Source organism: Spermophilus citellus, assembly GCF_964194105.1.
Source record: "Spermophilus citellus genome assembly, chromosome: 7".
NCBI lineage: Eukaryota > Metazoa > Chordata > Mammalia > Rodentia > Sciuridae > Spermophilus > Spermophilus citellus.
This window is the reverse complement of record NC_138188.1, coordinates 109,230,989-109,255,189: the sequence shown is the minus strand read 5'-3', so window position 1 is coordinate 109,255,189 and position 24,201 is coordinate 109,230,989. Positions and strand designations below refer to the sequence as shown.

At 42.6% G+C, this 24,201-nt stretch overlaps 1 protein-coding gene across 1 annotated transcript in view; it reads left to right on the top strand.

The window, feature by feature from the left end:
- SLC12A8 (solute carrier family 12 member 8) overlaps nt 1-24,201 on the top strand; it is a 143,569-nt gene that overhangs the window by 94,286 nt on the left and 25,082 nt on the right. The window contains exons 6-8 of the mRNA XM_081302430.1: nt 8,264-8,351; nt 9,937-10,024; nt 18,957-19,103. Of these exons, the coding sequence (XP_081158556.1) occupies nt 8,264-8,351; nt 9,937-10,024; nt 18,957-19,103 (323 nt within the window). The remainder of the gene's footprint in view (nt 1-8,263; nt 8,352-9,936; nt 10,025-18,956; nt 19,104-24,201) is intronic.

Here is a 24,201-nt window from a genome sequence, read left to right as displayed (position 1 = left end):
TAAATACCTATAATAATGATTATTGTTACTTGAACTCAGGAACTCATTCATGCAAGGCAAGCAGTCTACCACTGAGCAACTTCCCTAGTCCTTTTTTTTATTAACTTTTTAATACCTTTATTTAATTTATTTATTTTTATGTGGTGCTGAAGATCGAACCCAGGGCCACGCATGTGCTAGGCAGGCACTGTACCACTAAGCCATAACCCCAGCCCCTTCCCAATCTTTTTTAAATTTTATTTTGACAGGGTTTAACTAAGTTGCTGAGGCTGGCTTCAAACTTGCAATCCTCCTGCCTCAGCCTCCTGAGTTGCTGGAATTACAGCACCACCAGACCTAGCAGTTGGGAAACTTTTAAAAAATAAAATCTTTGTAAGGCATCTGGACACTAATGCTCGAGTATCTGTTTTGTTCTACGTACCACGTCTAAATCTAGTTCTAACGTCATTGATGATATTTTAAAATTGCACCGGAAGCTGAAAGAAAGCAAAGCATCTCTGAAACACTTAGCAAGGATAGGCAAACACACACTAAATCAAAATAATTTTTCTAGATCTAGCTGGCAAGACATTTATAATTCACTGGAATTAGAGAACATCTGCTCAAGAATTGTGGAGTAGTACAAGGGTAGAATTCTGGAAGTGACAGCCGCCAGGTGCAAGCCCCCCTACCACTGTGCACTTTGCCAGCAGAGACACAGTCACCCTCCTTGGCCCCCCAGGACACACCCAGAAAGCTTCCCTTCTGGAGTCTGAGCTGCCTCCATCTCCTTGTCTTTGGGCCTCTTTGTCTGTGATTCTCATTATCTACTTTCTGGCTTCTCTGCTTTGTCTCAACGGTCACTTTGTGGTCCTATTTGGGTTGGCTCATTCCTGTGTAGGTGTCAGTCCTTTCTCCTCCCACTGCCCAGGATTCCAGCTAGTATTCTACATGGGCCAGCCCGGAGGGCCTGTGGGAAGGATGTGGGGGAGGAGGAAAGGGCGTTTGTTATGAATACAGAGCCTGTTTAGAAGCAGGAAGCAATTAGGGTGAATCAGTCACTTTCCTTAGTAGAAGTGTATATATATAACCCGGCCAGGTGGTGCACTCCTATAATCATCAGCTACGAGGGAGGCTGAGGCAGGAGGACCGTAAGTTCAAGGCCAGCCTGGGTGATGTAGCAAGATCCTTTCTCAAAATAAAAAATAAAAAGGGCTGTGATGTCAGAAGCAGAGCACTTGCCTCACACTTTCACATCTGGTCCTCCAGAGAGCAGGGTGCCTGACCTCCACCCTGACCTGTGTCAGCATCAGCCCCTGGGTTCACTTTCTAGTATCTAAAGAAGAACTTTATATATATATATATATATATATATACACACACACACACACACACACACACACACACACACACACACACATCTTTTTTTTTTCTTCCTCATGATCTTCATGAATTAACTTTCACAAATGATCTGAAGGAAAGTGTACAAAATGACATGTCATGGCTGGGGACATAGCTCTGTTGTATAGTGCCCCTGGGTTCAATGCCTAGTATCACAAACAAACAAGAAAATATCAAAAGAACATGAAAAACTACAGGATGTACTAAAATGGCAAGAAATAAAGAGTGGTATGTAATCACACAAAGCTGGATCAATGGATAGACATTTTCCAGGGTCTGGGGGAGCAGGATAAGGCCCTGGCAGGGGTGGGAGGCAATGTGGCCTGCCGGGGGAGACACAGCACCCAGTCAACCTGGTGCTATGGGTCCCTTGCAGGGGGTCAGAATTTGGGAGGTCCAGGAAGGGGTGGTGTTAGTGGATGGAGCTAAAGCTTAGGAAACCCTGGATATGAGATTTATTTGGCAGCAAAGTGTGGGGCTCCTAGCCTTGAGCAGAGCATAGGCAATAGGACCTGGCCCCAGAGCTCTGGTGAGACTAGGGCAGGTCCTGGGCATAGCATTCCTTGTTTTTGGATCCAAAAATTCTCTCCCTCTATGTGTGTGTGTATCCATCTACTGATCTATTAATATATATCTCAGTATAGGAGCTATAGTACAAGACAGTATTCTTATATCTGTCTCTCTTTTTTTTTAGTTGTAGACGGACACAATGCCTTTATTTATTTATTTTTTTATGTGGTACAGAGGATTGAGCCCAGTGCCTCATGCTTGCTAGGCAACTGCTTTACCACTTAGCTACAACTCCAGGCCTCATACCTTCCTCTTACACCTGAAATATCCATCCATAAGGGCAACCCATTTTTGTTTGTTTGCTTTAATTTTAAATTTTTTTTAATTTAAAAATTTGTTCTAATTAGTTATACATGAGAGTAGAATGCATTTTGACACATCATACGTAAGTGGGGTATGACTTATTCTTCTGGTTGTACATGATGTAGAGTTACATTGGTCATGTAATTATATGTGTACATAGGTAATAATGTCCAATTGATTCTACTATCATTCATACACCCATATTCCCTCCCTTCCCATCACTCCCTTCTGTCTAATCCAAAGTACCTCTATTCTTCACCACCCCCTCATTGTGAATTAGCATCTGCATATCAGAGAAAACATTTGGCCTTTGGTTCTTTGGGATTGACTTATTTTCCTCCAAATTCATCCATTTACCGGCAAACGGCATAATTTCATTCTTCTTTAAGGCTGGGTAATATTCCATTGTGTAAATATACCACAATTTCTTTATCTGTTCATCTGTTGCAGGGCACCTAGGTTGAGAGGTAACCACTTTTAATAATTTTCAGTACTTTAAGAGTTAATTGTTGGCTGGGATTGTGGCTCAGTTGTAGAGTGCTTGCCTAGCACATTTGAGGCCCTGGGTTCGATCCTCAGTACCACATATAAATAAATAAAATAAATATATTATGTCTAACTACAACTAAAAATAAATATTTAAAAAAATTTAAAAAGAGTTAATTGTATATCACAGAACAATACAGTTATACCTGTCACCTGATTAGTCAAAACAGACATTGTACATTGATCCGTGCTAGGAAGGTGTGGAGTTTAGCTTACTTACATGCTCCCCATCCACTCCCCAATTTTTGACAGTTACATCTTTGTTCTTAGTTATGTTGTTGGTTACCCTGATAACTTTAAATAACATATTTAGATCTCTATTATTTTATTAATTCTAGGCTTCATTCCTCTACTCCTTATTGTTGGGAAGGAGAGATTCTGTGTGGTATTTTAAGACTGATAATAGTCATTTTATCTTATTTGTACAATATTTTTTATATTTAAGGGATGCTTTAGTTACTGTCCTCATTTTAAGGGAATCTGCATCATCTTTTCATATTTGAGCTTTTAGAGCAATATCAGGAAAACAACAAGTTTGATTGTTCGCAAGTAAGTGGTCCAAAATTGTGAAAAATCTTATTTACAACTTTAAGCAAACACACACAGTTATACACCCACTTCCCACCCTCTGCCTATTAACCATTTTGTCTTAAGGTTGTAAGTTAAGTCTTTGGAACTATGAAATATTGGAAATGTCTTTGCTCTCCTTAGTAAACACTTAGAAACTCAAATTCGTGATGACAAGATGCATCATAAGTACAGAGTTCAGTTTAAATTCATTGTAACAGGTATATAAATGTTCGTTAGCGTTTTCCTTGTCTACCTCACAAATTTAATGGCTAGTCCAAGGCGTTGCTTGAAGCACTTTCAGGTTTTCTTATTGGATTAATTTCAGTTTGTGACACTACAGTCATTAAATCTTTCTGAGAGAAGATCATGGGGCGTTATTTTCCCTCACTTTACTCTCTGGAAGATTTTAGGTTTGTTTTTTCTTCCTTCTACTTCATTTGCTTCTTTTCACTTCCTAATATCAGTTAACTATACCCTCATTTGTACATAGTCAAGGTAGATAATATTCAAATTCTGCTTTATAACTATAGTCATGTCCTCTGTGCTGTCTATAGGTCAATTTCTGAAGTTAAAACCAATTAACATGTGCTTTATGACCCTGTTCATTGAGGAGCCAAGTAGTGGAGAAAGCAGGGTGTGGTGGCACACACCTGTGATCCCAGTGGCTCTGGAGGCTGAGGCAAGAGGATCGCAAGTTCAAAGCCAGCCTCAGCAATTTGTGAGGCCCTAAGCAACTCAGTGAGACCCTGTCTTTAAATGAAATATAAAAAAGGGCTGGGGATGTGGCTCAGTGATTAAGTGCCCCTGGGTTTAATCCCCTGTAACCCCTACCTCCAAAAAACAACAACAACAAAAAAGTAATGAGGTAGAATTCCATTCCTCCCTGTGATTTCCATGTGGTCCTTGTGCCATTTAGGGAGAATGTAGCTAATATCATGGCCAAACGGGTTAATGTTTGTTAGCATTTTTATGAGTTAGGATCATCTCATGTTCTAGTTTGCTTTATATTTAGACCTTGACTTAACTTTCTTGTTCACTTTTCTTACAATTTCTTTATTTTTTTTTTAATTTTTTTTTTAGGTACTGGAGATTGGACCCAAGAGTGCCCTATTACTGAACTATATCCCTATCTCCCACCTTTATTTTTAGACAGGGTCTCACTAACTTTCCAAGGCTGTCCTCAAACTTGTGATCCTTCTGCCTCAGCCTCTGAAATCACTGGGGTTTTGGCATGCACTCCAGCACCTGGCTTCCTGGAGTTTTAATAAGTTTTCTTTTTTCTTGTTGCTAAAACAAGTAGTCAGTGTATCCCTTAAAATCATTCAGTGTGTTAATCAAATGGCCTTTTTTGTTGAATACATTTCCTATCCGGAAGCCTCCCTCCCGGGGTGTCCATCATTTTGCTCCAACCCCTGCTTCTTTTTCTGCTGTCCAGCTGTCATTCTGGGATTTCACTTCAGCACTGAGTTATCACCACTATTTCTGAATGTCGTGTTTTCTCCTCTCATGGTTCTGTCTTCATTTTGCTTGAGTATGCACTTCTGTAGCTTCTTCAGAAAAGATATGGGGGAGATAAAGTTTCTGGACTCTTATATGCTTAACTTTCACTTATTTGGTAATCTGGCCAAAATTCAAAATTCAAAAAAAAATTTTCCCTCAAAATTCTTAAGTTGGTGCTCCTGTGTTTTCCAGCATTCAGTGTTGCAGAGGAGAAGTCCGATGCCAGTACAGGGTTGGATTTTATGTGTGTCAGAGAGCCTTCAGTCGTGGTAGGAAGACACCTGAGAGAAACAAAAGGAGGAAAGATTTATTTGGCTCATGGCTTCAGAGGTTTTGGTCCATGGTCACTTGGTCCTGGCACTGTGGTCCTGTGGTGGGTAGCACATCATGGCAGGTGGTGTGTGGTGAGGCAAAGCTGCTTACTTTATGGCAGCTAGGAAATGAGAGGCGTGGTCTTCAAGGGCACACCCCCAGTGACCTCACTTCCTCTCACCAAGCTCCACATGGTAAAGGGTTCTCCCAAATAGTGACATCAACTGGAGACCACGCCTTTAATTCTTAAGATCCAAGCCATAACACTGTGTGAGTGTTCAGTTGTTACATTTGGCAGCCTTTAGGATTTCTCCTGAAATTGCACAGTGATAACATATAGGTGTGATTTTTTTTTAAATTTAGTTCTTTGTTCAGGGTGCTCAGTGGGATATTTCAGTCTGAAGACTTGTGTCTTCTTTGGTTTAGGGACATTTACTTCTGTCACCTACCTGGTTATTTGCATTTGTTTTCTGAATCTCATATTAGTTGGCTATTGTGACTGTAAGATTTTCTCTCTGAATTCACTCAAATTTTCTACCTTTTTCATCTTTATATTCTAAGTGTTTGGATATTTACTTAATTTTATCCTTCATATTTATTACATTTTTAATATTTTTAATTTCTAAATGTTTTTTTCTAGTGGGATTTTTTTTTCATAGCTTTTTTTTTTTTTGTGGGGGGGGAAGCACTGGGGATTGAACCCAGGGGTGCTTAGCCACTGAGCTACATCCCCAGCCTTTTTTATTTTTTGTTTTAGGGCAGGGCCTTGCTAAGTTGCTTAGGGCCTTACAAAATTTCTTGGCTTTAAACCTGTGATCCTCCTGCCTCAGGCTCCTGAGTTGCTGGGATTACAGATGTGCCCCACCATGCCCAGCTTCCTCATTGCATCTTATTTTATAGGTAGAATATTTTCTGGGATGTATCTGGAGTTACTAATCAGTGTTTTCTTCAAAATTCTCTCCGTATCCTGATTTAAGTTGTTTCTTCCCTATTTTTGCAGGTATTTGTTTATTGGTTGCTGGTTTTCATCACACATCTGGCCATCGTTGGTGGCTGGCACGGATTCCCCTGCCACAGGGTGTTTAGGTCTGTTTCCCTGCTGGGGTGGGGAGGACAGATTCCTGAGCAGGCCCCGTCTAGGATGCGACATCTACCTGGCAGCCCTGGTGGTCTTCAGGCAGTGTATTGAGAGCCCCAAGAGAAGCCTTGCCAGGCACTCTTTTCCGTCCCTTTCACTCTGCCATCTTCTGTGTCCAAGAAATTTATGGAGGCCTTTCATCTGCATGGATGCCATTCTCTTTGCATATGGACATTTATTCCTTGTCCCCCTTCACTACTCTTTTAATAGGATCTTGCGGGAGGGGAATGAATGGAAAGAAAATGCACCTACCAGGCCATTTTAGACAAATGAAGCTTTAAAGCATCCTTTTCCACACATTTCAAAAAGATCACTGTAGAAATTTAAGAAAAAATATAAACAATCCAATAAAAAAATCTCTTCTTCCATCACCCAGAAATAACATTTTTGACATTGAGAAACACATTCTAGCTCCTTCTATGCTTCTCTCTGTTCCTTCACAACAATGGGACCCTAACATATGCTTTCTCTCTAACATGCCTCTTAAAACTAAACAATAGCTTTAAATATCTTTGCATGTCACAGCATATCCCTGACAATATTCCAGACCTGGTATTTGTTGAGACATTTATTTAGGCAACCTTTTATTTTTAGATGTTAGGTTGTTTCTAATCTTCACTCCAAACATGTGTTTATAAATTTTGTACTAAAGCTTTACTCATATCCTCGACTAATTTACTTTGGATAAAATCCTAGTGGTACTGATCCTGGGTCAAAGTATATGCAGGCCCCAGCCTTGGTCCAACATATAGGGTTCTCTTTGACATAGCCCCACTGTAACTTTCTACCCCAAGCTTTGACTTCACTCTGCTTCACTTGGATTCCATGAAGCATTTCAGCAGAAGCAAGTGAAAGCTTAATTTTCAGAGTTATATGGTGACCGAATCCTACTCTTGCCACTTAGTAAACGTGACCTAGTCTTTTTTAATGACCCCATTAGAGGACTTTTCTATAAAATGAGGAAATAATTCTTGACCTTTCTGAAGTTATTGTTTTGAGGATTACAGAAGAGAAAAATACATGTAAAACACTTATCACAGGCGCTGTCAGGTTGGAAGTGTTCATAAATCCAGAATGACAGTGTGGGATCCATATTGACCACTAAGCCCATTCAACCCCTCTTTTTAGGCCACACTGGAGGTGCACCCTCCACCCCTGTGAGGTTTCCTGGCCCACTTCATTGAGTTTCCAAGTGTTTATTGCCTGGGCCCTCATCCCATGTTCAGAACACACCATTTTGTTGTTTTCACACAGGTGAAGAGACAACATCCTTGATTGCCGACTCAGCTGTTGGTCTTTCACCGTGATGGATCAATTCAATTTCATCAGTGTTCTTGGGGTCTATAGGTGATAAGGAAAAGATGGTACCATGTTGGCAGCATCAGGATTGGTTTTTGGAGTTTGCTTAGAGCCCTCTGGTAGCTCAGGAGCTTTGAACATGGTCTCTGGTCCTGACTATTAGAGGTATCTGACACCAAGGATGCTTGAGTCCCTAGTGTAATCAGTAGGCATCTGAGGCAAGGAAATCTGCCAGACAGAGGTCTGCCAGGCCTTTTGCTGCTGCTGAGCCACTCCAGGGCCTTGTCCCAGCTGGAAAGGCAGGGCTCAGCTTGCAGTACAGGGACCTTTGTGTGACTTGCAAGACACCTCCCTCACCCTCAATCCTTTGTACTGGGCAATGAGGTGCCTTTGTAGCTGGAGGAGATTTCCTCCTGAGTGTCACTCAACCACAAAGATCTCTTTCACGGCCATGCAGATGCCTCCCCAGTTGCCCGGGGAGATTGAGAAGAGGCCTATTTGTGAAGCTGCACAAATAGGGAAGGCTTGATGTGGGGGAGACTCCAGCACAGGGCCCTGGAGGAGAGGAAGGGCAGCCCTGGGGAAGGTGATTCGTGGAGTGCACTGCATCACCAGGGGGCCCACCCGTGTCTGGGTGTCTTTTAGGAGTCATGGCCGGCTTCAACATGGGAGGCGACCTCAGGGATCCGGCTGCCAGTGTCCCCCTGGGCTCCCTAGCAGCTGTTGGCATCTCGTAAGTTTCCCTCCTGGCAATCAGTCTAAACTGGAGAGTGGGAGAGAAAACCTCAGGCAAAAGGGGGGATTGCCCCTTTTGTTCTGGGAGTGCCCCAACTGTGACCAATCTATTTCATATGCCGATCCTCCTTTTAATACTCGCTGGGCTGGAAAATTCACGTCTGGTGGGCTCAGACACTGCCCTTGCACATCCAACCCGCCTGGGAATGCTGGGAGGAGGGGGGTCATTAATGCAGAGCACAGGCCAAAGCCTTTCATTCCTTTTTCCTCAGCCTCTCGCCCTTGCCCCTGCCCCTTCCTCACCCTCATTTTGAACTTGGGGTTTTTTTTTTTTAAAACCATTGAATTTTCAGACCATTGGCAGGAACATACACATGAAGAGCTTCACAATCAGACAGATTAGGGCTTGTATCCTAGTTTTCTGTGGCCAATTTGCTATATGACTTTGGACAATTCACTTAGCTCTCTGAGCTTCCATTTCCTTTTCTATAAGACAAGGATAATGATAAATTTGTGCCTTATGAACTGAGGAGAAGATACCATATTGAAAGCCACCTAGTAGAAGCTCAGAGACCAGCTCGGTTGTCAGGCTTCTGGAGTTTTAGTTTTCATTGTGCTACCCACATTAGCAGGCTGGGTGACCTTGAGTCTGTTTCTGATCTTCCAGAATCTCCTTTTTCTCTCAGGACCAAGAAGGAAGCTTCACTGGGGAGATGTAAAAACAAACAAACAAACAAACAATGAGATCATAGACATGATCATGACTTGAGAACACTTTTATTACTTTAACTATGATACTTAAATAATATTTATGTATCTATTTCAGAAACACCAAATCTGCTCTTAGCTTATTGCCGTAGCACTGTTGCTTCCAGCCAGGCACAGGGTATCAGGCCATAAAGCAAAATAAGGCAACAACATTGGGAAGATAATCATGACACTAGGGAGAAAGTTGATGATGGGGAGAAAGGAAATAGAATACTACATGAGAACTCTGTCTTGGTTTTGGTCACAACCAGGAGGCCCAGGAGGAACCTTTGGCCTGTCCTCTCAGTGCCCAGATGGGTAGGGAGCCCTCAGGGACCGTGTGACCTATTCAGGGTTCCAGGGTATCTTGGGGCAGGGCCAGGCTACGTTCTGCATTTTCACACTTGGCTTTCCAGCCTGTTATTTGTGGCCAGAGACCAGCAGACCTCAGTGTCCTCTGCCCAGGAGGATGGGGTGTGGGGCCCTGGGTCAACCCTGACCTGCATTCAGGCAGCCTAGAGGCCAGCTGGGCCTCCCACCTCTACATCCTCAACATCCTTTTTGTTTTTCTTCTTTAATGTAAGAAAGAAACAAAACATTGACACCTTTTTTTTTTTTTTTTTTTTTTTTTTTTGGTAAGAAATGTGCTAGAGAAGAAACAGCACAAAAAGGCCCCACCAGGCCAACTTCGTGACTGCCCTTTCTCTTTCATTTCAAGACAGGTTCCCATAGGAAGCAAAGGTTGAGCAGTTTGGCAGGGGTGAGGGGTGGGGGTGGTGTTGGGATGGAGCTGGGCAGGTCGGATGGCAGCTCCCCTCTGCTCTCGGGTTTCACAGGTGGTTTCTGTACATCGTCTTCACCTTCCTGCTGGGCGCCATCTGCACCCGAGAGGCCCTTCGCTATAACTTCCTGATAGCTGAAAAGGTGGGTGAGTCCTACCCAAAGGCCTTGGGCTTTTGGGTCATTTATTTGTTCCCATCAACAAATCGTTGCGATTCTATCTTGGGAATTCATGTAGACTTGACTCCAGGGCTGAAGTTTTGGGGAGTCAGAAATGATGGAGAAGGTGCAGGTTCTACTCATAGATCTCACAAATCAGATCTTAGTACCCAGAGAGGCACACAAATGCACGTGGCTAGATAACGGAGACATTTCCTCATGTTGAAAATCAAGACAGAGGGCTGGGGCTGTAGCTCAGCAGCAGAGCGCTGGCCTTGTATGCATGAGGCACTGGGTTCGATCCTCAGCACCACATAAAAATAAACAAGTAAAATAAAGGCATTCTGTCATTTACAACTACAAAAACATTAAAAAAGAAAGAAAATCAGGACAGAAATAGAAGAATCTGATTGCTCCAAATCCCCAGCTCAGCAAGCTGCACTGAGCTCTTTTTTGCTAAGAGTTTCACCTTCCATCATGAATAGAAAGCTTCTCACAAGCAGCAAGGTGGGTGCTGAAGGACAGGGACAGAAGGGAGGCGGAGGAGATGAGGAGCCCAGTGCGAGGAGGGCATGACAGGGAAGCAGGGCAGGACCCTCATCCTTCAGACTTTCCCCAGAATCTCAGAAAGTCTGGGTTGATTTGGCTGCAATGTCTTTGTTTCTGGGGCACACACTCTGCCAGGAGAAGATTAGCAAATTCCTTGTGTTCCATAGCCTTGTTTGCATGCTGATGCTCATGTGACATCAAGGACATTTATGTGGCATCATTAAAACCCACGAGAATAAGATTTCCAGACATATTCCTGAAAATTCCCCTGAAATTCCTACCTCTCCTCAAGTTCCTGGAGGATCTATGGATCCTGAGATTCCCATCATTTTCCCAGAAGTGTAGTCAGGGAGTTTTTCTCGTGGTTAACTCTTGAGGGGTTGCCACTTATGTTTGAGAAGAGAGTACCTTCCTTTCTTGGTGTGAAGCTTTGCAAAGCAGCTGATCTTCACAGAGGGCCAGGAGACTCTGAACTGACTTTTTAGAATTGCACTTGGGCTTAGTTTCCACCTTAACACAGGTTTCTTTTTAGAGCAGGTAGACATTGAAGTAAAGGTGATATTTGTTTTCAGGGATCTTGACCTTAGTATGAAAGCAGGTTTTGAAAGGGGAAGCAGTTCAGGCAGAGGAAGAGCTGATACCCACCTTGTAGCACCCAAGGCCTCAGGCCCCCTGCATACAAGGTTTGCTCTGAGGGAAAGAATCTATGTCAATTATGTTTATCTGATGCACCTTCCATCTAGAGTTTCACGTCCAAAGGCCTTTTCTCCAGTGGTAAAATGAAAAGCATGACCTGCATTAAGGAATTGAAGGGAGCAGCTGAAGGGGAGGGATTGTTTGACCAGGGAGACTGCTTGCTGTTTATCTGCAACTTGACAGTGGCTGGCTAGCCCTGCCGGCTTCTAAAGCTTGTTGCTTTCTAGTGGATTCCTTCACAGAGCTCCCTTCAACTATTAGTGACTCAGATCTGGATAGAAAGAGATGAATTTTCACCTGGTTTGAGATTCCTTCCTCATCTTTGCAGGGAAAGCTAGAATGTATGTGTGAGGGTGGGCAGCTTCCTATCCAAGGAAGGCCACGCGAGGAATAGAACAAGAGCATCCCAGAGAGAGCACGTTAGAGCCTTTGTGGGCAGAAATCCACACTCTATAATAGACACTCGAACTGAGGGAACTTTCTTTGGAATGTCACCTGTCGCAATGGGTGAGACAGATGGGCAGCCCTTAGCTGGTTGGCAGTACCTGCTACACCGGGCCCTGCCATAATCCATGGGACTGTATCTATTAAGCATAAGCTGAGGTGGACAGTGGAGATTTAAGTCCTGGAGAGGAAGAAAGACCATTTCCTGGAATAGGTGACTGTAAAAACTGTGATGAAAAAAAGTGACTATTCTTGCTTCTCAGTCATGAACAGGGATTGGTGCAGCAAGAAAGTGAACAGTAATAGAACATTACATTTCTCCTTTCCTGCTCTCCGGTGTCCCTTGTTGGCTCTGCAGTGGCAGGTCCTACACTCCGACAGGAAGCTGGGCCACAGATGACTTTACTAACAGTCCCTGGAGGGCAGAGCCTGTAGATGAGAGTGTGAAACCTGCAGAGGTTGGGAGGTGCAGGGGCAGTTGCTTTACTAGACACAACGCAGTGCCCTGATGCAGTTTTAATAACTGCTTGGCTCAGGTTCACATTTAGCTATGGCCTAGGTTCTGAGCCAGCATCCCTGAGTTTTCCTGAGCCCTGAAGAAGGAAGACTGCATCTGTCTGGTGCCGTATCACCTTCAGTCATGGACACCTGCCAGCCTCAACACACTGCCTCTGGTGCTGGTTCACGTGAATCTCTTCCATGCATGTCTGTCTCTTTCTCTTGGGTGTTTTTTGCCAGAACAACTCTATTCAATGGCTGCAGGCTGCCTGGATTCCTTTCCACTGATCTGCAGCTGGCCATATAATCTGATCCTTTCTGGGTTTCTTGAAACTTTTCAGATCTCTCCTCCAACCCCTCCCTTCCTTCCTTCCTTCCTTCCTTCCTTCCTTCCTTCCTTCCTTCCTTTTTTTTTTTTTTTTTTAATACCAGCGATTGAACCCAGGGGCACTTAACCACCAAGCCCTTTTCATGTTTTATTTAGAGACAGTATCTCACTGAGTTTCTCAGACCTCACTAAATTGTTGAGGCTGGCTCTAAACTCGTGATTCTCCTGCCTCAGCCTCCAGAGCCGCTGGGATTACAGGCATGCACCACCACACCCAGCTGGGATCTATTTTAATTATTTGGCTTCCCACCCCAAAGAAACCCAATTTCTCCAAGTCTTTTTACTATTCATCTCCACCCCAGAGGAACTCTTTCCCTGCTCCTGGGTGTCAAGTCTCAGTAACGTCATGCTTTCTTATGAACTTTAACTCCTCTCCACACTCCTTTTGGGGATATCTTTACAGATAGAGATATTTGAGGGAGACTTCCTCTCTCTCCTCAATAAATTCACCATGTTTAATTGAATAGAAAAAGCTAAAATAATCAATACCAATATTATTCAGTGATAGAGAAAGAAATTTTATAAAGAACAGTTTTAGAATTAAATGATCAATGTTTCCAAATAAACCTAAATATAGTCCAGGAAATGGATGTTTATTACAAATTAAAAAGCCTAAGTATCTTAGGAACCCTCGGACATGCTAACTAGCAGAATAAGAGCAAACTAAGTAGGAATAATACCCCCAAAGTATCTTTGTAGAAATTGGAATCCCCCAGTGAATTCTAACCATTCTGGATTTGGCAGTCATGGCTTCACAGGCTCAAGAGGGACCTTGAAAGCCCAAGCTGTGCATGGGAAGGTGGGGCTTGGACAGAGCTGGTGGACGGTGAGTGGTCTGAGTCCTCTGCTCAGTACCCGCCACCAGCCCAGCCTGACTGTCCTCTGTTCTCATCATGGACACAGTGCTGCCTCTCAGGAAGTGAAGCGGACTTTGCCTCTTAATGGAAAAATGGCTCCCAAGTGAGAGATAAAACTTGACTGAAAGTTGCAGCGTTGGGTTAATCTGTGGAGTAAGGAGACAATTAGAAAACTCATGACTCCGTGGGAACATGATATGGGAGAAAACCCAGGGGCTATTAAGACATTGCCTTATTAATGCATTTGGGCTTGTAAGGGTTTCAGGATGTCACTCACCCTCAGCAACATCAAGGGGCCCAGGGACTAGATGAAGCAGAACAAGTGCCTTGCAAATGACTTTAAACCAAGAGAAGGGAGCAGCAGTGAGTTGGTAGAATCCCTCAGTGGCTGAAACTCAGAATGGGACCTGAAATAAAAAACCAACAGCAGAAAGATATAATTATTTATTTTCATGAGTAGTTAACTGAACAAAGAATTTAGGGTAGTTCACACCTGTATACTATTTTGAAAAGATAGCTTTTTCTGACAATGCAAACAGGCACATGACACAAGAACATCATTAAAAAAAAAAAAACTATTGACACACATCTACTCAAATAAATTTTCACTTCCACCTCTACTAGCGTTTTTAGCAAATTTTCAATACAATATGAAGAGAAAATGATTAAGTTCAGCAAGGGCTGAGAGCAAAGCCACATGACTTACTACTGTAGCTCTAATGCTGGTCCTGTACCTAAAACCATGCCAGGAATATAACCATCCTCATAAAATTCTTCCTAAATGGATGGATGACAGAATAGCAGAATTGGATTCTGGTGGGAGAGAGATAGAATGGATTTTTAAAAAATAATTTCTCTATGTGCGTGTGGACTAATATTTCACGTATTTTTCAGGAAAGAGACTGAATAATAGTTTTATATCTAAAAGTGATCAGTGAACAGGCCATTCTAAACACAATTGACACACTGAACATAAAAAACTCATTATATTTGGACACTCCCCCATCTGTCCCCATCCCCAAGGGTTCTGGAGGAATCCCAGGGTGTGTCTCTGGATGACTAGCCAAAGATGAAGTCACCAGTGTCACGCACTCGCAGAGTTGGAGACTCAGAGAGTTTCTGAGGTCAACCCAACATAGAAGGATGCCGACTGGGGAGTCTCATTCCCATTCGAAGTAAGAGGACAGGCTTTTTTTTTTTTTCTTTTTTTTGGTGGTGCTGGGGATTGAACCCAGGGCTTTGTGCATGTGAGGCAAACACTATACCAACTGAGCTATATCCCCTGTATATTTACAGGCTTTAAATGAAAATAAATAAATAAATAAATAACATAAATAACATAAATTTGTATTCAGCCCTCTATGTTCCCAGGTCCCACGCCCATGTATTCAACTAACCTGGATCAAAAAATATTCAGAAAAAGCATTGCATCTGTCCTAAAGATGGACAGATATTTCTCTAAACAATATAGAATAACATCTAACCTAGCACTTACACTGCATTTAGGCAGTGTATTGGATCATATGAATCTTTCACATTTTATTAAAGTAGGTGGGAGAATGTGTGTAGGTTTATGGAAATACCCTGCCATTTTATATAAGACACTGGAGAATCCATGGATATTTTTAAAGTTGTAGATGGACAAAAGACCTTTATTTTATTTATTTATTTTTTATGTGGGGCTGAGGATTGAACCCAGTGCCTCACATGTGCTAGGCAAGCGCTCTACCACTGAGCTCCAACCCCAGCCCATCCATGAATTTTTGGTATCCTAGGAGTTATGTAACTAATCCCCATGGATACCAGAGAGAACTGTAGAGCCTTTCAGGTAAGAAACAGTCAAATTTATTCAAGGAGATACCCTGCCTGCCTCTCTGGAAAAAGTCTATAAAGGCAAAAGCAATAGATATGATGTACTGTGCCCAGAGGTCCTTCACACTGGCTGCACATCAGAATCACCTCAAAGGCTTTTTAAAAATCAACAAACTATGTCCCATTCAATACTAATTAAATCAGAACCTCTGGGGTGATTCTTATGTAAAGCCAGAGTGGAGAAATACTGAGTTAAATTTTCAAAATGCTTTTGATAGAATTTCATCATAGAGTCTTTTTTTTTTAACCAGTCAACATAGGATGCATTTGGTAGAGAAGACAGAAACAAAGGTCACAGATGAATGATCACATCTCAGAGGGGATGGAGGATTAATCACAGGACCAGTTTATCTAACAGTTTTGTAAGGTATCAAGGGCACAGATCACATAAGTCATGTGCCTCATTAATTCAGCTGCTGAGCCCTGTTTGCCAGACTCTGTGATAGGTGCTGAACAGAGGGGGAAAAGATACACGATTCATTTCTACCCTTAAGGAGCTCCTGGTGCACTGGCAAGGCAAACCGTGAGTCTCATTACCTATCCTGCAGGGGGAAAAAATAACAAAATGCCATCAGAGCACACAAAGTGATGGGAAACATCAGATGACATCAATTTCATGTAATAATAAAATGGTAAATGAACGAGAGGGAGAAAAACCCAAGAAACCCATGACATTGAATAAGAGAGGTGAGGTTCACTGGGGATAAGAATGACTTAATACATTTAGGGACAGGCAATCCAACTGAATTAAAGACAGGATGTTGCTCTGTAGTGGACTTTAGTTGTGTCTGGTAAGCCTCTGACTTCCATGACCATTTGGGAGTTATTCTACCTATGCATGGTCTTGAAGGGTGTGAGACCCCATTCAAAAGCCCAAAGAACAAGATCTTCTCTTGCCTGTCCCTTGACAGCCCTGATAGGGAAAATGACCAAGGCTGGGCATTGGATGCTCCAAGTGTACCAATGAGAGAAAGATAAAGACTTGGTGAGAGGTCATCTGCAGGGTGGCAGGGGTGCTGGTAGCATGCTGGCCAAACTCTTCCTGGTGAGGAGTTGGAGGAACTGGAGTGCCTTCAAGCTTGGGTTCAGCCTTTCTCCAAGGCTGATCTTTTGGCCTCCTGATGATTCTATGAACCTCCAGTGCCCTACAAATAAATTCATTTTTTTTACAGTTCTTTTTTCCAATCAAAAATCCTGACTGATGAATTCATCAGTCAAATTACTCTAGTGATCATTTATGAGCCAGGAAATAAGTCTAGCCAAGGGCTTATGTGCAGTGTCATTTGACAACACAGATCTGGTGCACTGCAGAAGCAAGGAAGTAAAAAAGTAGGTCATCGAGATCCTTCATCAAGAGGGGTCTAAGTAACAAAGCTGAAAATTGTCTCTAACCTATCCGTAACAGTTGACAAAGAGGCACTTGAACACACAAGTCTGACCACTGTGCCTACAGTGAGGTAGGATGGAGAGGGTATCACAAATAATCAAGAAAACTGAGAGGCTCCCTGTAGGTATGAAGGAATCCAGCTCAGGAGGGTTAGAGGTTCAGGATAGTGTGGGACACAGCTGCAGGGTGGGCAGCACTGATCTTTTGCAAGTTGACGCCAAGGAGAACAGCTCTGCCCTCTTCCTGTTCTATCTGTTGGTGCCTTTGGGCCATATTGGTCATGGGTATCATTCATTCATCATTTATTTGTGTATCTGTGTTGGGCACCACGAACACAAGGGTGAACAAGACAGAAGCCCTACCTAAAGGAAGCCTGCAGGTTGGTGAAGACAATGATGGACACTATCATTATGTTGAGGTGCCATGGGGCACTGAGGAACAACCACTGTTGTGAAGGGATTTGGGGATGGCCTCTTGGCGGGGGGAGGTTGTTCTGAGTTTTGGTGTCCAATTAGGAGTTCAATAGACAGACTGGATAGACTAAGGGATGCGGAAAGAGGGTTCTAGCAGATGGAGAAATCATGCTGACCAATGATTCTATGTGCAGGGAAGGGATGGAGAGGGCACAGACAGTGCAGGGCCTGTGTATCAAGCCATTGATATGTTTGCAGCAGGGTCATTAGGATCAGATTTGAGGTTAGAGAGGTAACTCTGGTAGAGGGCTAGGGGATGATTTAGAAAGAAAATCTTTAGAGGCAGGAGGCCAACTGGCATTGTAGTGGCCAGCACTTCTCCAAAATGTGATTCCCAGTCCATCAACATCAGTATCACCTAGGAACCTGTTGGAAATTCATATTTTCAAGCTCACTTCACACCTACTGAGAAACTCTAAGGGTGGGAACAGAAATCTGTGTTTTGATGAGCCCTGTGGATAAGTGTGACTCCTGTTCAATTTGAGAGCCACTGTGTCGTCCCTATAAGATGTGACGGTAGACTCACTTGAGATAGTGGAATGAGGTAGAGTGGGGCTAGGAAAGGAAATTTTAACTCAAAGGCTGAATCTATGGTGTATAATTAGGTGAGTGTGGGTGGGCGAGTGCCAGGGGAAACAGGGTCTGGCAGTGAATGATTATATGAGTCAGCTTTCATTTACTGTAACAAAATATCTGAGACAATTCTTTTAAAAAGAAAAGGTTTATTTTGGCATATGGTTTTAGAGGTTCTAGTCCACCATCTGGTGGATCCATCCATTGCTTTGAGTCTCTGGTAGGGATGCCAGATGGCAAGGACAGGGAGTATATGGTGGAACAAAACTGCTTGCAGCTAAGAAGCAAAAGAGAGAGAGGAGGGGCCTGGGGTTTCACAATCCCCTTTGAGGGTAAGCCCCCATGACCAAAGGACTTTCCACTAGGTCCCACTCTTAAAGGTCCCTCTACCTTCCCAAAGGGCCACCCTGGTGTCCTGCACTGTTAGAGTCTGTAAACAAGTCAGGATGGCGCCTGGCAAATGTTAGAGTCTGTAAACAAGTCTGGATGGCGCCTGGCATTTTGCCAGAGGGAGTGGTTTGAGAAGTAACGCCAGCGAGCCATTAAGTGTGGAGATTCCTTATTGGTTGACTGCTGTATCTAGTTTATGTTAATTAGATAAGCTGTGTGGAATGTATAAATACCCCTCCTGTCCTACAATAATTGGCTCCTACTCCTGCTGTATCAATGTACACAAGTTGCTCGTCACCCCCCCCCCCCCCGTTATTTTGCTGTAGCCGGACTGTGGCAGATGGTGGCCCGTACGGGGAACGAACCCGTGACCTTGGCGTTATCAGCACCAAGCTCTCAAGTCCCACTGCAGCAAAATAACGGGGGGTGGGGGGGGGGTGACGAGCAACTTGTGTACATTGATACAGCAGGAGTAGGAGCCAATTATTGTAGGACAGGAGGGGTATTTATACATTCCACAGCTTATCTAATTAACATAAACTAGATACAGCAGTCAACCAATAAGGAATCTCCACACTTAATGGCTCGCTGACGTTACTTCTCAAACCACTCCCTCTGGCAAAATGCCAGGCGCCATCCAGACTTGTTTACAGACTCTAACATTTGCCAGGCGCCATCCTGACTTGTTTATAGACTCTAACACTGCACCTTCAACACATGGACCTTTGCGAAATTTCAATATCCAAAATTTCTATATCTATAGCAATGACGAAACTGCTTTCTCACACAGGTGTCCCTAGTGGGCTTCCTATTCCTTCTGGGCTTATACATCTCGTCCCTGGCCTCCTGTATGGGAGGACTCTATGGAGCTCCCCGGATCCTGCAGTGCATTGCCCAGGAGAAAGTGATTCCTGCACTTGCCTGTCTGGGACAAGGGGTGAGTGACCCTTTTTATTGAGAAACGGATTTTTCTGTTAACCCAATGTTGACTCATAAATTGCTTAAGTTTTTCTGATTACAGCCTCTGGTTAAGTTCTTTAGGGTAGGACAAGTGAGAGTGCAGAGGTCATTTCTCTCAGTTCTGTCCTCTGGCTGGCTTAGGCTGGAACCAATTAGATGAAACATCTTAAATGTCACCGCCACATGGCTCCTTAACTCCAACATAGCTAACTAACTCATCATAGTAGCTTGGGCCCTAGCAGCAGGGAAGAGAATTGCCCTCTCATTTAATAAAAACGAATCCTGAATCCTCCGTGTTTAGCATAAAAGGGGAGCTGGTCATGAGGGGAGCTGGTCCTTGAAGGTTTAACTCCCCCTTGACGCTCATGTTGTCCTGGGGGTTGCTGATTGATGATTTCCCACACCTCTGGATTCTGGGCTGTCTTAACCACCATGACCCAAACCTTGACTGACACAGAGTAGTTTGGTTGAGTCGTGGCTGGGATGATCAAAAGAGATGTTCCTAAACCTAGGGGAATGACAAAAAATAGACATGGAGAATCCCCATGATCTACAAGTTTTAGCTTGTTTTTTGTCTTGGGGGGATACCCCCAGCTTCTCCTGATTCCCAGCCTCCGTGTTGGGAGGGCACATGAAAATCAGCTGTAATTACCTCCTTGACCTTCATCTGCTTCTTTTTGGCATGGCCGGGAGGATGGGTGACTGTCGTCTCTACTACATTCCATGTGTGATAGTGATATGACTTTTATTTTATTTTTCTTCCACTTCATTTTTTTATGAGGTGAAATAAACACAGGGTTTAAAACTAAAAGCAGAAAGTATACATTAAGAATTTTTGCTCCTATCATGAGTCTTTCTCTTTCCCATAGCCTCATCCTGTAGTCACTGCTTTTCTTAGTTTTTTAAAAAATTTTCTCTTTCTACACTTTTTATTGGTATATTATAGTTGTTCATAATGATGGGATTTGTTTTATTTATTTTAAAGTAGGCTGCTTTCTGACATATTATATACAAATGGAGCCCACTTGTCATTCCTCTGGCTGTACATGGTACACTGGCACTCCAGTAGTATAAGCATACATGTATACAGGGGGATAATGTCTGCTCATTCTACATACCCACATGCCTAGTTTTTTGAGGAACCTCCATACTGATTTCCATAGAGGTTGTACTAATTTACAATCTCACCAACAGTGTCCTTCCCATACCCACAGCCCCACCCCTCCCCTAACTCCCCTCTATACAAACCAAAGTTCCTTCATTCTTCCCAATCCCCCTGCCCCACTATGGATCAGCATCCTCTTATCAGAGAAAAATTCGGCTTTTGGTTTTTTGAGATTTGCTTATTTCACTTAGCATGATATTCTCTAGTTCCATCCATTTACCTGCAAATGCTATGATTTCATTTTTCTTTAAGGCTGAGTGATATTCATTGTGTGTATGTACCACATTTTCTTTATCCATTCATCTGTTGAAGGGTATCCATAGTTTAGCTATTGTGCATTGAGCTGCTATAAACATTAATGTGGCTGCGTCACCGTAGTATGCTGATTTTATGTCCTTTGGATATAAACCGAGGAGTGGGATAGCTGGGTCAGTGGTGGATCCATTCCACATCTTCTGAGATATCTCCATACTGCTTTCCATAGCTGTTGCACCTAATGATGGGATTTGGTATTACATAATCATACATGCATGCAAAGCAACAATCTAATTTGACTCCCCAGCACTTCCCCCTTCCTTTCCTGCCTCACACCCCTTGGTTCCTTTCCTCTATTCTAATGATCTCCTTTTGATTTTCATGGGATCCTCCCTACCCCTTTCATTTCCTTTTTCCTTTCTAGCTTCCACATATGAAAGTACATGACCCTTGACCTTCTGAGTTTGGCTTATTTCACGTAACATACTCGTCTCTAGTTCTATCCATCTTCTTGCAAATGACACAATTTCATTTTCTTTATGGCTGAATAAAACTACTGTGTATGTATACCACATTTTCCTTATCCATTCATCATCCATTGATGGATACCCAGGCTGGTTCCATAATTTGGCTATTGTGAATTGTCTGCTATAAACGTGGGTATACATATATTACTATAGTATCATGATTTTAATTCTTTAGGATCAATTCCAAGGAGTGGTATAGCCTAGTTTTTTGAGGAACCTCCATACTGATTTCCATAGAGGTTGTACTAATTTACAATCTCACCAACAGTGTTCTTTTTTCTCCACATCCTCTCCAGCATTTATTATTGTTTGTATTTTTCAAGGGAGGAGAGGCAGCAGGGATCCAACTCAGGAGTGCCTAACCACTAAGTCACATCCCCAGCCCTTTTATATTTTGAGACAGGGTCTCCTTAAGTTGCATAAAGCCTCACTAAGTTGTTGAGACTGGTTTATCAACTTGGACCCTTCTGCCTCAACCTCCCAAGTTGCTGGTATTATAGGCCTGCACCACCGTGCCCAACTTCTTTTCTTAGTTTTTTAGTGATTTTTTTTTCTTTTCCAAAAGATAGTGTTCTTTGTGCATTGTTCTGTACCTTGCTTATTTTTTTTCACTTTATGTACCTAGGAATCTTTTTTTAAAAAATACAGAGAGAGAGAGAACTTTTTTGTTCTTTTTCCATCATGAGGATATGCCATAGTTTAATCAGTTCCCTATAGATTGATACTTGAGTGGCTTCCAGTAAACAGTGTTGCAATGAATAATTCTTGTGTGTGTGCGTGTGTGTGTGTGTGTGTGTCTGTGTGTGGTTTTGCATATGTGGTTACATTTTCATAAGTAGGATTGCTGGGTCAAAGGGTAAATGCATTTTTAATTTTCATAGATCTTGCCAACAAACCTACCATGGGATATTTATCATTTTGCATTTTTTGTTTGTTTGTTTCAGTTCTGGAGATTGAACCCAGGGAAGCTCTACCACTAAGATATATCTCTAGCCTTTTTATGCGCGCGCGCGCCCACACACACACACACACACACACACACACACACACACATATATATTTAATATTTATTTTTTAGTTTTAAGTGGACACAATTTTTTTAATGTGGTGCTGAGAATCGAACCCAGTGCCTCACGCATGCAGGTGAGTGCGCTACCACTTGAGCCACATCCCAGCCCCTCTAGCCTTTTTAATTAATTAATTAAAAAAAATTTTAAGACAGGGTCTCTCTAAATTGCTGAGACTGTCCTCAAACTTGTGATTCTCCTGCCTCAGCCTCCCAAGTCACTGGGATTAGAGCCATGTGTCACCATGCACAGTTCATTTTGTACTTCCACCAGCAGTGGGTGAGAGCCAGTACCGCTCTTAGACTCAGGCCAAAAGATCCTGCTTTATAAGACTTTTATAGACTCTGCTTCTTTGTAAGGCCAAAGGAACCTGCCCACCTGGATCCCATGTCCCTGCTATAGACCATGTCCAGATGTGGTGATCTTAGAATTCCTTGCCCACATGGCCCCCTACCAATTTCCAGGATCCTCAAGGGCCTCTTCTTTTCTAGGACCCAAGGTGTGGGCAGAGGGTCCACATATACATGTGAGGCTCCCCTGGTATGGTCTGAGAATAGAAGCTGGTGGGCTCTGAGCTGGTGCAACACATGGCCATCTTTCAGTGAGGAAGTCTGAGTAATGCAAAAATTCTGAACTTGAACCTGACCTTCCTCCTCATGTTTGCTTAGGAAGGACATTAGAACATATTTAGTTTAACAGGTTGTTAGTGAGGCTCAGAGTTGTAAATATTTAGACTTTGGGTGTATAGAACCCCATTTGCGCTCTTGCCTTGGGCAAGAAACACAGTTTAACAAGGATTCTTCCCATAGCTCATTGCTAAATGTGCATTTTTGCCAATTGTATAGTGAGAAATGGTACATTAGGAGACTGATGTTTGCATTCCTTTAATCTGAGCGAAGTTGAATATCCTTTCCTCTGTTTAAAAGCTATTTGTATTTTTTTCTGTGTTTAATTGGTCATTTTCTTCTTAATTGTTAGGGGGTCTTTCTTTGTTAGGAAGAGTAACTGTGCTATGTATTACAAATGTTTCTCCTAGTTCTCCTTCTTTTAACTTTTTTTTTTTAATTTTTAGCAGAGCTGAGGTTCAAACCAAGGCCCTTGTGCATGCTAAGCAAGAGCTGTACCACTAAGCCACACCTCCAGCCCCTCGAAAAAGCTTTTTTATATAGGATTAAATCATATTAGCTTATTTTCTTTTTTAATGGAGGAAGAGTAGCAATTTACATTTTTGGAGCTATATTCAACATCCACAAAAAGAGCATAAACTCAGTATAAACTGTTTCAAGAACAACTATGAAGTGAACACCCTGTAGCCTCCACCCAGGAACCCTGCCAGCCCTATTCCTCCCTGGTCACAGCCCTTCCCTCTCATTGCTGTGGCCAATGTTGATAATAATTTCCTTGCTTTCTTTAGGGTTTTTATTGGGGATCAGCAAACTTTTTCTGCAGCACTTGAGGTGCTGCAGGACATGTGGTAGTAGTCACCACTGATCAGCTGTGCTGTTGGAGCTCAAAAGTAGCCACAGAGATAATACCTAAAACTTTATTTATGGACCCAAATTTGAATTTCATGTAATTCTCACATATCACACAATGTTATTCTTCTTTTGACTTTTTCCTCCCAACTGTTTAAAACTGTAAAACCTTTCTTAGCTCATAACATACATCAATAGGCAGGGCTAAATTTGGCCTAGGGGTCATAGTTTGCAACCCCTGACTTGTTTCCTGTGTATGCATCTCTAAACACAAATTTGCCTGTTTTTGAACTTTAAATACAGGTTGAGCATCCCTTATCTTAAATGCTTTGGTCCAGAAGTGTTTCAGGTTTTTTTCTGGACTTTGGAATATTGGCATATATGTAATGAGATAGCTTTTGGGTGGGCCTGTAGACACAAAATTCATTTATGTTTCATATATATCTGTGCACATAGCCTGGAGGCAGTTATAATTTTATGCACAAGATGAAATTTCATGGTATGGAATTTTGCACTTGTAGTATCATAACAGCACTCAAAAAATTTCAGAGACGTAGAATTTTTGCATTCGGGATGATCAGTCTGT